The sequence below is a fragment of the Trifolium pratense genome, linkage group LG4 (genome assembly GCF_020283565.1).
Source record: "Trifolium pratense cultivar HEN17-A07 linkage group LG4, ARS_RC_1.1, whole genome shotgun sequence".
NCBI classification, from domain to species: Eukaryota; Viridiplantae; Streptophyta; class Magnoliopsida; order Fabales; family Fabaceae; genus Trifolium; species Trifolium pratense.
In genome coordinates, this window is record NC_060062.1 from 61,801 (window position 1) to 76,155 (window position 14,355).

Below are 14,355 nucleotides of genomic sequence, written 5' to 3' on the forward strand. Positions count from 1 at the left end.
AATAAATTTTATGTGGATACAATTATGTGAATTTTTGAATTCTTGATGAATAAGTGTTTTATGACTTGCTGATTATAATATTATTACTACCAACTGAGTTACACTCATAGTCTTACTAATTATATCAAGGACTACATAAGTAATTTTTACTCTAATGGAAAAAAAAATGTGTTCTAAAATAAGGGTAAATTTACATTTTATCACTTTGTTATTTCACATTGCTTTCATAACTATCTTTTGTTCCATTTTAACCTTTAACTTTCATTTTGTTGATTATATTGGTACTCTCCGTTAACTTTTAATTTAAAATGTCTAAAATGAACCAACATAGTGATTCTCAAAAGATCTTATTAATTTTATTTTTATTTTAAGCATTCGATTTGTTTATCAAAATAAAAATCATTGGATCAATTACATCATTTTTGGTACAATGGATTTTGCATCTCTATTACATATGCACCATCATCAATAACTAATTTCTTTTCACCTTTATTCTTCTTTCATCCTCCTCCTCTCTTCATTCTAATCATCTAACATGATTATTAATTACAACCAGTTTACAACTTTTTGACATTTTAACCATGTCTCTTTAAGTTACAAAATAGATCCATCACCATCAAGTTTTTTTTTTTTTTACGATATTCTGAAAATTTTGAGTTCGATCTGAAGACAAGTGAAGTTTTAATCAAAAATATATTCAACCATTTCTTTAACTCGAGTTCCTCCAAATAATCGTTCTTTAGCGAAACTCATTGATTAATTGAGCTCAATCACTTAGTTTACAATGTTTAGATTTTTAAAAAGATTAATGTTATAAATTTATTGCATTGCATATTAACTTTTTCTTTTTATTTTAAAAAATGTTCTTTTAAATATTTTTCATTTTATTTATTTTGACTGAATAATAAATATCTATTATTTTATTAAATACATTATAATTTTTTTAATTTAATAATAAATATCATTCATTCGTTAGTTTTCTTAATTAAATAATTAAGTTTAAAAAATGAGGAAAAAATTTAAAATTTAGAGAGTGGTCATGTAATATAAGTGGATCCCTTTAAAAAAGTAAAATATAGTCCACAAATCTTAACTCAATTGACAAAAATACTGAAATTTTTAGTTTGGACGCCGTGAGTGAGGTTCCAATTCTCCGACTCCTCCACTTATGTGTGAGTTTCCAATGGTTATTGTCATTTCGTCTATCTATAAAAAAAAAGTAAAATATATTTTATAAATAGTCATCCTAAATTAAATCAATATATATAAAATTAAAAAAAAAATATTGGTCAGAGTTCAAGTATCTTTTACCAATATAAAGTTAATAAAACCGAAATTTTTATTGTATCATATCACTCTCACCCAATCGATGAACAATTTGCCTCCTCAATCGCTCTCAATGATGAACAGTGTGTTGTCTATTGCTCCTCTCCGTGTTTCTACCCATTCTGGCTCCACTGTCGATAGGATGGCATACATGAAACGCCTTGTTATTGAACTCAGCAAACCTGATCTCAGAGAAAATGCTATTCGTGTGCTCTCCAAGGTTCTAACCAATCTATCTTTTAATCTGTGTTTATTTTTAATATCTTTCATTGAACCACAAGTAATAAAAATCTTTAGAATTGTTGTCTAGCATTTAATGTGCTTCTCTGTTAAACATAGATTTGAACTATGATATATTGCATAGTGATATTAGCCCTTTTTGCTAGATTTAATCAAATGTTTTTTTGTAATTTTTTGTTGTTGTTGGTATTTTGGAGAATTAAGATGAGATTCTAGTCATAATTGTGTCATAAAGGTGATATGATATGTGAGAAATAACCTAGAATTCACTACATTTAGTCATTATAAGTTGCGTGATAAAAATAAGATATTTCATATTGTTAATTACTTCGGAAAATTGGGATCTCGATATCACGATTGTTTGATCTTCTTTAATGATTGAGATCATTAACTACAATGATTTTGACGGCCTCAAGTCCATTTGAAAATTGTAGTTATTATGTGACGCGTGTATCACAATATTTTATTCTCTAGAATAACAAATCTCTTAGAAAACTCTTGTCGTATTCTCTTAAAGGTTCCTACAAATCTATCTTTAAATGTTTTTTCTTCTATTTTTAATATTTTTCATTAAAATTAACGGATAATCCAAATGTTGAAGAAGTTTTTCCTCTCTCAACATAGATTTTAATTGTGTTACACCGTATTGTGAGACTAACCCCGTATACTACACTTAATCATGTTTTGTTGTAATTCCAACATATTTATGTTGTGTTTTTGTATATTCAGAGTTCTTGATTTTGTATTTTTCCTATATTTTAGCGGACTGAGTTATTTCATGAACTTGCACCTTTATTGTGGAATTCTGTTGGTACTATTGAAGTACTTTTACAGGTATGCTATATGTGACTTGCATTATGTGTTAGGTTTTTTCTTAGGTTGCTTTTGAAGAAATATGGCTAATTTAACCAACACCCAATAAAAATTTAGACACATGAAAAATTTATAAGTTTCATAAAAATTAGTTGTAACAAGTTTACTCATGTGATAAATTTATACTGAGTGTTGAATAAATTACTCATGGTTCTTCAAATACAAACTAATATATTACTTTTTAGTTGGCTTTCTTTGCTTTAGTATTTCTACAAATTTCTTTGTGACAGGTTGGAGTGTCAAACCACTTGAAAAATCTTTCTCTCTTATGATATGTTTACACTTTTTTCTTTTCTTTTCAGGAAATAACTTCCATATATCCTAATCTTTCACCGCCAACTCTTTCTCATGCACAATCAACTCGAGTGTGCAATGTTATTGCACTACTTCGGGTGAGATAGTTTGTCCTAACACTTTCCTTATACACTAAAGTACTATGTAATCAATCAGATTAGAAACGAGTTTATCTACAAATGTTGTACTTTTTATTTTCTTCATATAAGAAGAATATGAAATTAATTACTATAACCCTTTTCTCTTATGTTTTTACTACAGTGTCTGGCATCTCACCCTGATACAATGTCACTCATCATGGGTAATGTCATGTTTCTTATACTTCTTAATTACTCTGAATTCTGATTCAATCATGTACTTTACAAGTTACAATGTTGATTTGATAGTGATAAAACCAGAGGTCATATTTAAAATAAGTCGTTATTGTGAGCATGTTATGGAACGGCTATAATTTCATTGGTATTTGTTTGATACCATATGAGTAATGGCAATGTGAAAGAGTATTCTGCATAATAGCGATGAATTCGAATTAGGTGTAATTAGCTACATTTCGAAGTCGTGTGATTAAGATTAGACAGTTTAAATTTTGATACAATTTAAAAAATTTAAATATAGAATGCAGATGTTAAAATTTGAATTGTCTAGTCTTGATTAGACACCTTAGAGTGGCTGAATTGAATGGTGTATTGCAATTTCTTTTTTGAAATATAGAATATAATCATGAGACGTTGCTTTGGCATTATTTCATCTTAGATTTTGCTCATGTAAGAGAAAAAATATATTAGTTTTTCCATTATGTACACTTACCTTTTCTTATTTACAGCTATGATACCTATGTATCTGTACCCTTTCCTTCAAACGACAAATACCTTACCCCAATTTGACTGGTTGAGGCTTGCGAGTCTTGGAGTCATTGGTGTCTTGGTAAAGGTATTAATTACATCTTTGTTGAACGTTTAATTTTAATCTAAAATCTTAAGACATATTTTTGTTGGTTCTATCACTTATATGTACTATTCAAATTTTCTTGTTGACATTTACTGTTCATGTTAGAGAACGAATTTGGATCCTCTCCAACTATTTTTGTGCAGCTCTCTCATTTTCTTAATTCAATGGTAAATTGAACCATAAAGTAAAAAAAAGAAAAACCGTACAGAAGAGAGAGAAAAGAAAATGAATGAGTGACTGAGATCAAGGCAGGATGACAACAGGAGAGAATCCAAATCCTTAGAGAATTCTATCTATTTAAGTTTCACAATATTGAGTCAAAAAATTTCTCATATTATGTGTTTGTGATGTACAAATATTTCAAGTTGTTAAGATACACCATTAGAGAATTAATATTTCTCAACTATTATTATTTTGTCAATTGTAATAATTTTCTATTCTAATACTTGATATATTCACAGGCCAGAAGCAAAGAAGTTATACCTTTTCTTCTTTCAAATGAAATTATTCCATTGTGTTTGCATAGCATGGAAATTGGCAACGAATTGTCAAAATCAGTGAGTTTCCTTCTTACAATACATATTATTTAATTATATGAATTGGACTTAGTTGCTTTTTTCTTCTTTATTTTTCTTTGCTCCACTTTTGTTGGGTATGTCATAATAAAAGTTGTATATGTAAATGCAGGCTGCAACTTTCATCCTACAAAAAATTTTGATGGATGAAGATGGTTTAGCTTATGTGTGTGCCACGGCACACCGCTTCTTTGCTGTAAGTCGAATTTTGGACATGGTGATGGAATATGTTCAGAGACAACCTTCATCTCGGCTTTTGAAGCTTATAATTCCATGTTATTCTCGCTTGTCTGAAAATCGCGGGTTGGTTGAGCAATTTCATAATCTTATAAGTTCTCTTGAATATACCTTTTTACCTTCTTTCAAAGTTTCTGATAAAAAATTCTTCCATATTAAAGTAGGGCTGGAATTGCATTAACAAGCTCTCTTCCGGGTGTGTTTGCAAACCCCGCTTTCATTAATTCCCTTCGTGTAAGTAATTCTTATAATATAATCTAGGAATCACCGACACTTCTCAGATTATGTGTGTCCATGTCGGACACGTGTCGGTTTTTGTGTGGGACATCGACACCGACACTTATAATTACACTAAATTATGTCATTTTTCCAAATTTTTATCGATGTCAAAGTGTCAGTATTCGTGTCGTGTCTGGTGTCCGTGTCTGTGTCCGTGCTTCATAGAATATAACTATGATCTTGTTTGAATAAACAAATTAATTTTCGAATTTTGATATAAACGCTTATCACGAGTTTATGTGGTAATTCAAATTTTTAATTTGTTCACATTACATTATTTGATATTGTTTTCAGGAAGATCCAACAACTTGGAGGTGGGCAGAGCAATTGTATGAAAATATTAGGAAGAATCGTTTTCAGTCAGATCGAATGTATGATATTGTGTGGTCCACATCATCATCAGGATAAATCATGTGTTTGTTTGTGTTCATTTATCTACTTATCTTTCTATTTGAAAACTTGAGACAAGTTAATAAATGCTTATGTATTAAGCTGTTTTTGTTGGAATTTCAAGATGTTCTTGGTTGTGTGGAACCAATTATGTTTTTTTTTTTTTTTTTAATTCTTGATGAATATTGAAGTGTTTTTAAACTTGCAAATTATAATATTCCTATCGACTGAGCTATGCTCACAGTAATAAATGGAGAAATTTTTTTTTTCTACCCCAACAATTATACCTTTACCCCAACAAATAATTTTTATTTCCAATTTTACCCTTTTTATCATTTGACTTAATCTTTTTATCAAAGTTTTTCGGTATTCAAAATGAAAAGAGATCCGGTATTTTTTTTTTCACAGTAAGAGTTCCGGTATGTTATAAAGAAAGAGATCCGGTATGTTATAAAGCAAATCAAATGGAGATAACTACCGGAAAAGTTCGAAAAAGAAATCCGGAAATTTTGCCACGGTTAAACCGTGGCTAAACACATTAAAACTTTGGCTAAAATTGAAGTGAAGATTTGGCTTCCTTCGATTCATTCTTATTCCATTATTAATTCCTATGGTTGCAACTCTAGATCTCCTTCCAACGAAAGCCAAACCCCTAATAACCCAATAACCCACGGTTGAAGCGAGGACGATTGAAGATCTCTGGTTGTGATTAAACCCAGGAATCGTGCAATCCTTCAATTGAAGTTCTCTGATTGTGATTGAAGCTCTCTAAACGATGTCAAGAAAGCCTGTTCGTAACAAACACTAACCAAAACCCACTAAGCTCATGTTTGTAATCTTTGTTTGTTTCTCTGACAATACACCCTCGATTTGTTATTAAATCTGGAAAATTGTGTTGTTATAGGTTTTTAATCTTTTGTGGTATAAGAAGCATCCAAAAATTTGTAATCGAAGGAGGTCTGCGAAACTGCACTTGAGGCAAACCTTTCGGAATTCTTTTCCATACTTTTCCATACATACCGGATCTCTTTTCTTTAAGTGTTCCAGTTTGAAATTTTGACTACCAAAAAATTTTGATGTTCCGAACAAAATTTGTAAGGGTTAAGTCAAATGATAAAAAGGGTAAAATTGGAACAAAAAATTATTTGTTGGGGTAAAGGTATAATTGTTGGGGTAGAAAAAAAAAATTCCATAAATGGGTAGTTAAATAACCGATAGTCTTTGATATGATTTGATTTTTTGGTTCATTTATCTTTCTATTTGAAAACTTGAGACAGGTTAATAAATGCTTATACAATTAAGCTTTTTTTGTTTTTTTTTTTTAAATTTCAAGATTTCAAGATGTTGCTGGATGGGTTGTGCTAATATAAAATTTTTAAGCTTGACTTTGATAAATGCTTAAAAAAAATTGAGGCCTAAGATGTTTCACTTTGCTTTCATAAATATCATTTGTTCCATTTTAGTCTTTAACTTTCATTTTGCTGGGTTATATTATATTGGTGTTTTTTATTAACTTTTAATCTAAAGTGTCTAAGTTGAACCAAGATCAATAATCCTCATGTCCTCATCAATAATCCTCATTTCATGAAAATAAAAATCATTGAATTATACATCTCTTTTATTTTTGCATCATTATTACATCTAAAATGGTTATAAATAACAGCCATTTTACAACTTTTGAGATTTTGGCCCTGTTTGGATTAACTTATTTTTGAGCTTGTGTAAATAGCTTATGTAATTTTGATGTATTATTATAAGTTTGTCAAGATAATTTATGATAAAAATAGCTTATAAAAATACAATTATCACTAGTGTGAACTTATAAAATAGCATAAAACTTAATTTATATTGCATAATTAAACTCAAAAATAATAAATTAATCCAAACGGAAACCATATGTCTCTAAGTTACAAAATTAAGCCATCACCACCGAGTTGTTTTTTAGGAGCATGATCTTGATAATCCCAAATTCGACCAGGACATATAAGTTTAACCAAAAACAAAAATTCAATCCATTTATTTAACTCGAGTTTACCCAAATTATGATTCGTTTTTTGGTGGAACTTATTAATCAATTGATTTCAATCACTTAGTTTACAATGTTTAGATTTTAGAAAAGATAAATTTATTGTATTCATGAAACGCCTTGTTATTGAACTCAGCAAACCTGATCTTAGAGAAAATGCTATTCGTGTGCTCTCCAAGGTTCTAACCAATCTATCTTTTAATTTTTGTTTATTTTTAATATCTTTGTAATTTTAATCAGATGTAATATATATTTATATAAATTTTAAAAAAATGTAATATATATTTATATAAATTTTTAAAAATGTAATATATATATATATATATATATATATATATATATATATATATATATATATATATATATTAAAAAATAATTTGGTCAGAGTTCAAGTATCTTTTACCGATATAAAGTTAATAAAACCGAATTTTTATTGTATCGTATCACTCACACCCGATCAATGGACAATTTGCCTCCTCAATCGCTCTCAATGACGAACAGTGTGTCGTTTGTAGCTCCTCTCCATGTTTCTTCTCAATCTAGCTCCGCTATCGATTGGACGGCGTACATGGAACGCCTTGTTATTGAACTCAGCAAACCTGATCTTAGAGAAAATGCTATTCGTGTGCTCTCCAAGGTTCTAACCAATCTATCTTTTAATTTTTGTTTATTTTTAATATCTTTGTAATTTTAATCAGATGTAATATATATTTATATAAATTTTAAAAAATGTAATATATATTTAATCAAATGTAATTTTAATCAAATGTAATATATATTTATATAAATTTTTAAAAATGTAATATATATATATATATATATATATATATATATATATATATATATATTAAAAAATAATTTGGTCAGAGTTCAAGTATCTTTTACCGATATAAAGTTAATAAAACCGAATTTTTATTGTATCGTATCACTCACACCCGATCAATGGACAATTTGCCTCCTCAATCGCTCTCAATGACGAACAGTGTGTCGTTTGTAGCTCCTCTCCATGTTTCTTCTCAATCTAGCTCCGCTATCGATTGGACGGCGTACATGGAACGCCTTGTTATTGAACTCAGCAAACCTGATCTTAGAGAAAATGCTATTCGTGTGCTCTCCAAGGTTCTAACCAATCTATCTTTTAATTTTTGTTTATTTTTAATATATTGCATAGTGATATTAGCCCTTTTTGCTAGATTTAATCAAATGTTTTTTGTAATTTTAATTTCTTCTTTTTTTTCTTCGGTATTTTGAAGAATTAAGATGAGATTCTAGTCATAGTTGTGGTATAAAAGGCGATACGATATATGAGAGAGAAATAATCTAGAAAATTGAACCTGATTTCACTACAATTAGCCCTTATAAGTCGTGCGAAAAAAAAATCAGATGTTTTATGTTTTTACTTTGGTAAATTGGGATCTCAATATATCACAATTGTTTGATCTTCTTTAATGATTGAGATCATTAATTAACTACAATGATGTTGACTTTGTTGTAATTCTAACATCTTTATCTTGTGTTTTTGTATAATCAAAATTCTTGATTTTGTATTTTATTATTTTCTTATATTTCAGAGGAAAGAGTTATTTCATGAACTTGCACCTTTGTTGTGGAATTCTGTTGGTACTATTGCAGTACTTTTACAGGTATATATGCTATATATATGTGACTATTGTTGCATTGTATATTAGGTTTTTGTAAGTTGTTTTAGAAGAAATATGGCTAATTTAACCAGCACCTAATAAAAATTAACAACTTGAGTAAATTTGTAAGTTTAGTAAAAATTAATTTATAGGTGTCACTTACAAATTTATTGACGTGACTAATTTTCATTCATGAGTGTTACTCACAATTTCTTCAAATAGAGACTCATATATTATTTGTTAGTTGGCTTTCTTTGATTTAGTATTTCTACAAGTTTTCTTCCTTTGATATATTGTAATATTTGTTTAGATTATGAACTTATCTTATCTCTCTCTCTTTTTATGCTAGCTTTTTTCTTCCACGTAAATCTTTCACCAATTTACGTTTATACATTTCCAAACTTTTATTTTTCAATGTGAAGACAATATTTTCTTTTTAAAATTCAAACAAAAGAGACATAGTTAGGAGTGAGAGTTAGAAGTAAATTAAATGATTATATTTAGAAGTTATTTCAAATTGTTTTACTCTAAAGTTTCTCAAAGTACCTTAATATTTGCATCTTGATTGTGACCGGTTGGGAGGTGTCAATTACTTGAAAAGTTTTTCTCTCTTATGATGTGTTTAAACTTTTTTTTTTCTTTTCAGGAAATAATTTCAATATATCCTAATCTTTCACCACCAACTCTTTCTCCAACACAATCAACTCGAGTGTGCAATGTTCTTGCACTACTTCAGGTGAAATGAGTTTGTCCTAACAAGTTTTGACGTTGTATTTAACATATGGACACTTTCATTATACACCAAAATATCTTATAATCAATCATGTTAGAAACGAGTTCATCAACAAATGTTGTACTTTTTCTTTTCTTCATATAAGAAAAACATGAAATTAATTTCACTAACACTTTAATTTTCTCTCATGTTTTTACTACAGTGTGTGGCATCTCACCCCAATACAAGGATGTCACTCATCATAGGTAATGTCAAATTTCTTACACGGTCTAAATTTGATGTAATTTTTAAATTTTTAAATATAAAATCCCAATGTTAAAATCTGGACTCTCAAATTTTGATCGGGCAACTCAAAGTGGCTGAATTAAAAGGTGTATTACTGTTTGTTTTTTGAAATACAGAATACAATCAAAGTTTGGTATTATTTCGTCATCATGGATATTTCTCATTTAAGAGAAAAAATATATTAGTTTTTCCATTATTTACATTTACCTTTTCTTATTTGCAGCTTGCATACCTCAGTATGTGTACCCTTTCCTTGAAACGACAAATATCTTACCACAGTTTGACTATTTGAGGGTTGCGAGTCTTGGAGTCATCGGTGCCTTAGTGAAGGTATTAATTACATCTTTGTTGAACATTAAATTTATTTCTCCGGTCACTTATATATTATTATTATTATTATTATTATTATTATTATTCAAGTTTCAATTTTTAAATTAATATCAAACTTCTAACTTCATGTTTACTACATGTTCATCATTAAAGAATTCTATCTATTTAAGTTTCACAATAATGAGTATAAATAATTCTCATATTATGTATTTGCGATGTCCAAATATCAACTTGTTAAGATACACAATCAGAGAATTAATATTTCTGAGTACTATTGACAGGCTAATAGCAAAGAAGTTATACTTTTTCTTCTTTCAACTGAGATCATTCCATTATGCTTGCGCAGCATGGAAATTGGCAAAGAATTGTCAAAAAATGTGAGTAACCCCTTATTTCAGGATATATTTTCTTTTTACCAACTAATATATATGTCATAATGAAAGTTGTATATGTATATATATATATATGCAGGTTGCGACATTCATTCTTCAAAAAATTTTGCTGGATGATGATGGTTTAGCTTATGTATGTGCAACAACAGACCGATTTTTTGCTGTACGTCGAATTTTGGACATGGTGTTGGAAAGTCATGAGAGGCAACCTTCAACTCAGCTTTTGAAGCTTATAATTCCATGTTATTCTCGTTTGTCTCAAAATCGCAGGTTGGTTGAGCAATTTCATAATCTAATTAAGTTCTTTCAAAGTTTCTTACCTTTTCAAAGTTTCTAATAAAACTCTTGTTCCATATTAAAGCAGGGCTGGAATTGCATTAACAAGCTCTCTTCCGGTTGTGTTTGCAAACCCCGCTTTCATTAACTCCCTTCGTGTAAGTAATTCTTGTTTGGATAAACACTTATTATATGAGTTTATGAGGTAATTCACATTTTTAATTTGTTTACATTATTTGATATTGTTTTCAGGAAGATCCAACAACTTGGAGGTGGATGGAGCAATTGTATGAAAATATTAGGAAGAATCATGTTCAGTCAGCACGAACTGAAGTACAAATGGATGATATTGTGGATAAATTATGTGTTTGATTTCTTGCTACTTATCTTTCTATTTGAAAACTTGAGACAAGTTAATAAATGCTTATGTATTAAGCTGTTTTATCTAGTTTGAATTTCAAGATGTTGTTTGGTTTCTGTATGTTGCCCGGGTGCGGGTACGGTACCGGTACCCGGTACCGGTACCGGTACGGGGTACGTTATTTTTAGAAAAATTAAGGTACGGGTACGTCCCTATAATTTTTTTTAAATATAATTATATATATCAAATAATATAGTTATATTGTTAAAACAAATAATTAAACATAAAAAAGATCACACCACACTTTAAATGTAATTTAAATTGTTCGAAACATCAAAATATGAAATTAAAAACCAATTAGCTCAAAAAGAGTCAATTATTTCCCTCTTCATCATCACTAAAAAGAGTGACCTCTAGTTAGGTTCACCGCGAGTAAGACTAGCAATTTCAAGAATATCAACTATATATTAAATAAATCTCATTCATCTCTACGAATATCAACTATATATTATAAACAAATAAAAATCGTAAATCTTCCTATAAAAAGAAAACTAATAATAAAAGAAAAAGGAGAAAAAAAAATCGTGTTTTTTTGGATTGGTGTACCACGTGCGTACCACAGGTGTACCACGCGTGTACCCATTGCAAAAAACAAACAAAAAAATTAGGTACGGCGTCGGTACGTACCGGGGGAGTACCATACGCGTACCGGTACCCGGTACGTACCCGGTACCGGTACTCGGTCTAAAATGGAGTACCCATGCAACATAGGTTTCTGCTTATGTATTAAGCTGTTTTGGATGGTGTAAACTAAGAAAATTAGAGTACCGGAACTCTAGCTAGGACCATTAGGAAAGCAAATTCAACATTTCATTTCTTTTGAATGAATGTTGAATTATTGCAAAAACTAACTTTTGGCTAGCGGTGAGCATGAACCCGAGACCCGACTCGAAACCGATATAACCGACAACATATTGAAGCATTCGGTCGGGTGCGGGTCGGGTCACGGGTCAACAAATTGCGAAAAACCGGGCATGAACGGTTGCATACGGGCGGGTGCGGGTCTCTAAAATTCAATTTCTCCATAACCGAAACCGACCGAACAACCATTAGATGCAAATTAATTTTTTTCCTTCTCTCCCTCTCGATCTCATATACTCTTCTCTTTGTTATTTTTATCCATCTTTGATATAAAATAAAAATGTTATATTTTACAAAGCTTATAATTAATAATATGGTGATGAAGAAGGTGGGAAAAATATTCTAATATATATATTCTAGATCTATTTTAATTTCTACGTCTCTTTTACTTGATATTTTATTGTGTTTAGATCTACATATTGAAAGAAAGCAACTGCATCTAACCCTCTTTGTTTTTTAATTTACTTCGTCTATCTTTTGTTGCATTGTGACGAGGTATTAAACTATTCGAAAATTAGGAATTTTTGGAGAATGGATGAGTTTTAGATGTAAACGAAGTTTTGATATAACCCGTAATAACCGACCCGTTCAACCCGCCACCCGTATGACCCGAACCCGAACAAACTGAAGATATAGACGGTCGAAATTGGGTCCAAATTAAATGGTTGCGATTTTTATCGATTTAGTGATTTTCGGCCCGAACCCGACCGAAACCGACCGATCCTCAGGCCTACTTTTGGCTCAGCATTGCAGGACTCTACTTCAATGCTGACTAATTTCTAACTACTCTAATGCCAGTTCAGCATACATTTATAAAGACTAAAGAATAATAATATAAAAATTATATATATTGCAAATCAAAACAAAATATGGGACTAATAAGTAATTATAGTGAAATAAAGGCCAAAAGGGTAATTTCATTAGTATCAACTTTACTATATATATACATGACTGACTGGGACCAATAACCTGATACATTATTTGCCTTGCATCATTACCATTTTCTTCGTCTCCCATTACCCGTCTTTGAGGTTCTTAATTTTTTTTTATAATCTTTTATGTAGTTTGTTGTTATTAATTTTTTTCCATTATATGTGTGTATTATTTCTATATCCTCATTATTTTTCCGCTATCTAAATTATATGCAGTAGTTCTATTCAAATGCAATTTCAATTTTCATTCAAGTGGGAAATGACCGTGACAACCTCAACCGCTAAGGGTAGAAATGTCCTCGTATTTATTTTAATTGTTTTGTACTAATTGTTAATGTTAATTTTGATTTTGCTATTATATATATTTTAGCAGATATTAAAATTTCTTCATTGCTTTGTCATTATAGAATTTTCCAAGAGAATACTCCATAAATTGTTTATCAAACTCTAAATCTATCATTCATCTTTTGGATATTGCTACCGAAAAAGTGTTTAAGCCTCCAATCTTTACGTCCACCAAAAATAATGAAGACAAGTATGTTTATTCTTGTTGGAAGAAGTTTGTGAAAGAAAACAAATTGAAGTTCAAAGATAGGGTTATTTTCAATGCTCCGGATGGGAACAATGTGTTAGAAGTTCAAATTTTACGTAGAAGTCATTCATGTTAGTTATATTATATATCTAGCATGAATAAATAAACTTTAGATTGAGTGTTGTTTTATTTTTTCTTCATGTGTTACTTAGAAGTCACCCATGTTTTATTGCTTCGAATCTAGCGTTGATGAATGTTAGATAATTGGGCCTATGTTATTGAACTTTTTATATTAGTATTTTAGTCCATTAAATAATATTATATATTCTCTCTTAATATTGTTACAAGTTATGAAATTGACATTATGAAACTCAAGCTTCCTTTCTTTTTCTTAAATTTACATACTCCTTACCTCTCAAAATAATTGTCACAATTTGACCATGTGCACTATTCATGCAAGCTATTTTGACCGGGAATGGATTCTCTCAAGTGTAATTTACACTTGAGAGAATAAAGTGTGGTTTGTTACCATTGATCAAGAGAGAAAAACATATAAAAATTTAGAGAAAATGAATTTAGATGGTGTTAGATTACACTTTATTCTCTCAAGTGTAAATCACACTTAAGAGAATTCATTCCCATTTTGACCATATTTTTTTATTAATGTATAAAGATAAATATTACCATATGGGATATTGTTAGATTTGTCTCGATGGGTACTATCGAAATATAAATTTTTCATAATTTTTAGTAATACACAACTAA

The 14,355-nt window shown here is 29.6% G+C and overlaps 1 protein-coding gene across 1 annotated transcript; it reads left to right on the plus strand.

The window, feature by feature from the left end:
• Nucleotides 1–1,468: 1,468 nt before the first annotated feature.
• On the plus strand, nt 1,469–11,216 carry LOC123920485. The gene is made up of 18 exons (XM_045972749.1): nt 1,469–1,546; nt 2,338–2,400; nt 2,742–2,831; nt 2,995–3,034; nt 3,557–3,663; nt 4,143–4,238; nt 4,369–4,559; nt 4,655–4,727; nt 5,067–5,179; nt 7,690–7,825; nt 8,769–8,831; nt 9,475–9,552; nt 9,764–9,806; nt 10,070–10,176; nt 10,458–10,553; nt 10,648–10,838; nt 10,933–11,002; nt 11,097–11,216. The coding sequence occupies exons 1-18, from the start codon at nt 1,469–1,471 to the stop codon at nt 11,214–11,216; spliced, it is 1,755 nt and encodes a 584-aa protein (XP_045828705.1).
• Nucleotides 11,217–14,355: the final 3,139 nt, after the last annotated feature.

Bases quoted from the DNA above. Each gene is read 5' to 3' on its own strand.
- LOC123920485 (XM_045972749.1), top strand. From the start codon at position 1,469: ATGGCATACATGAAACGCCTTGTTATTGAACTCAGCAAACCTGATCTC. The intron at 4,239-4,368 runs GTGAGTTTCCTT...ATGTAAATGCAG, and splicing joins GCAACGAATTGTCAAAATCA to GCTGCAACTTTCATCCTACA. The intron at 10,839-10,932 runs GTTGGTTGAGCA...ATATTAAAGCAG, and splicing joins CGTTTGTCTCAAAATCGCAG to GGCTGGAATTGCATTAACAA.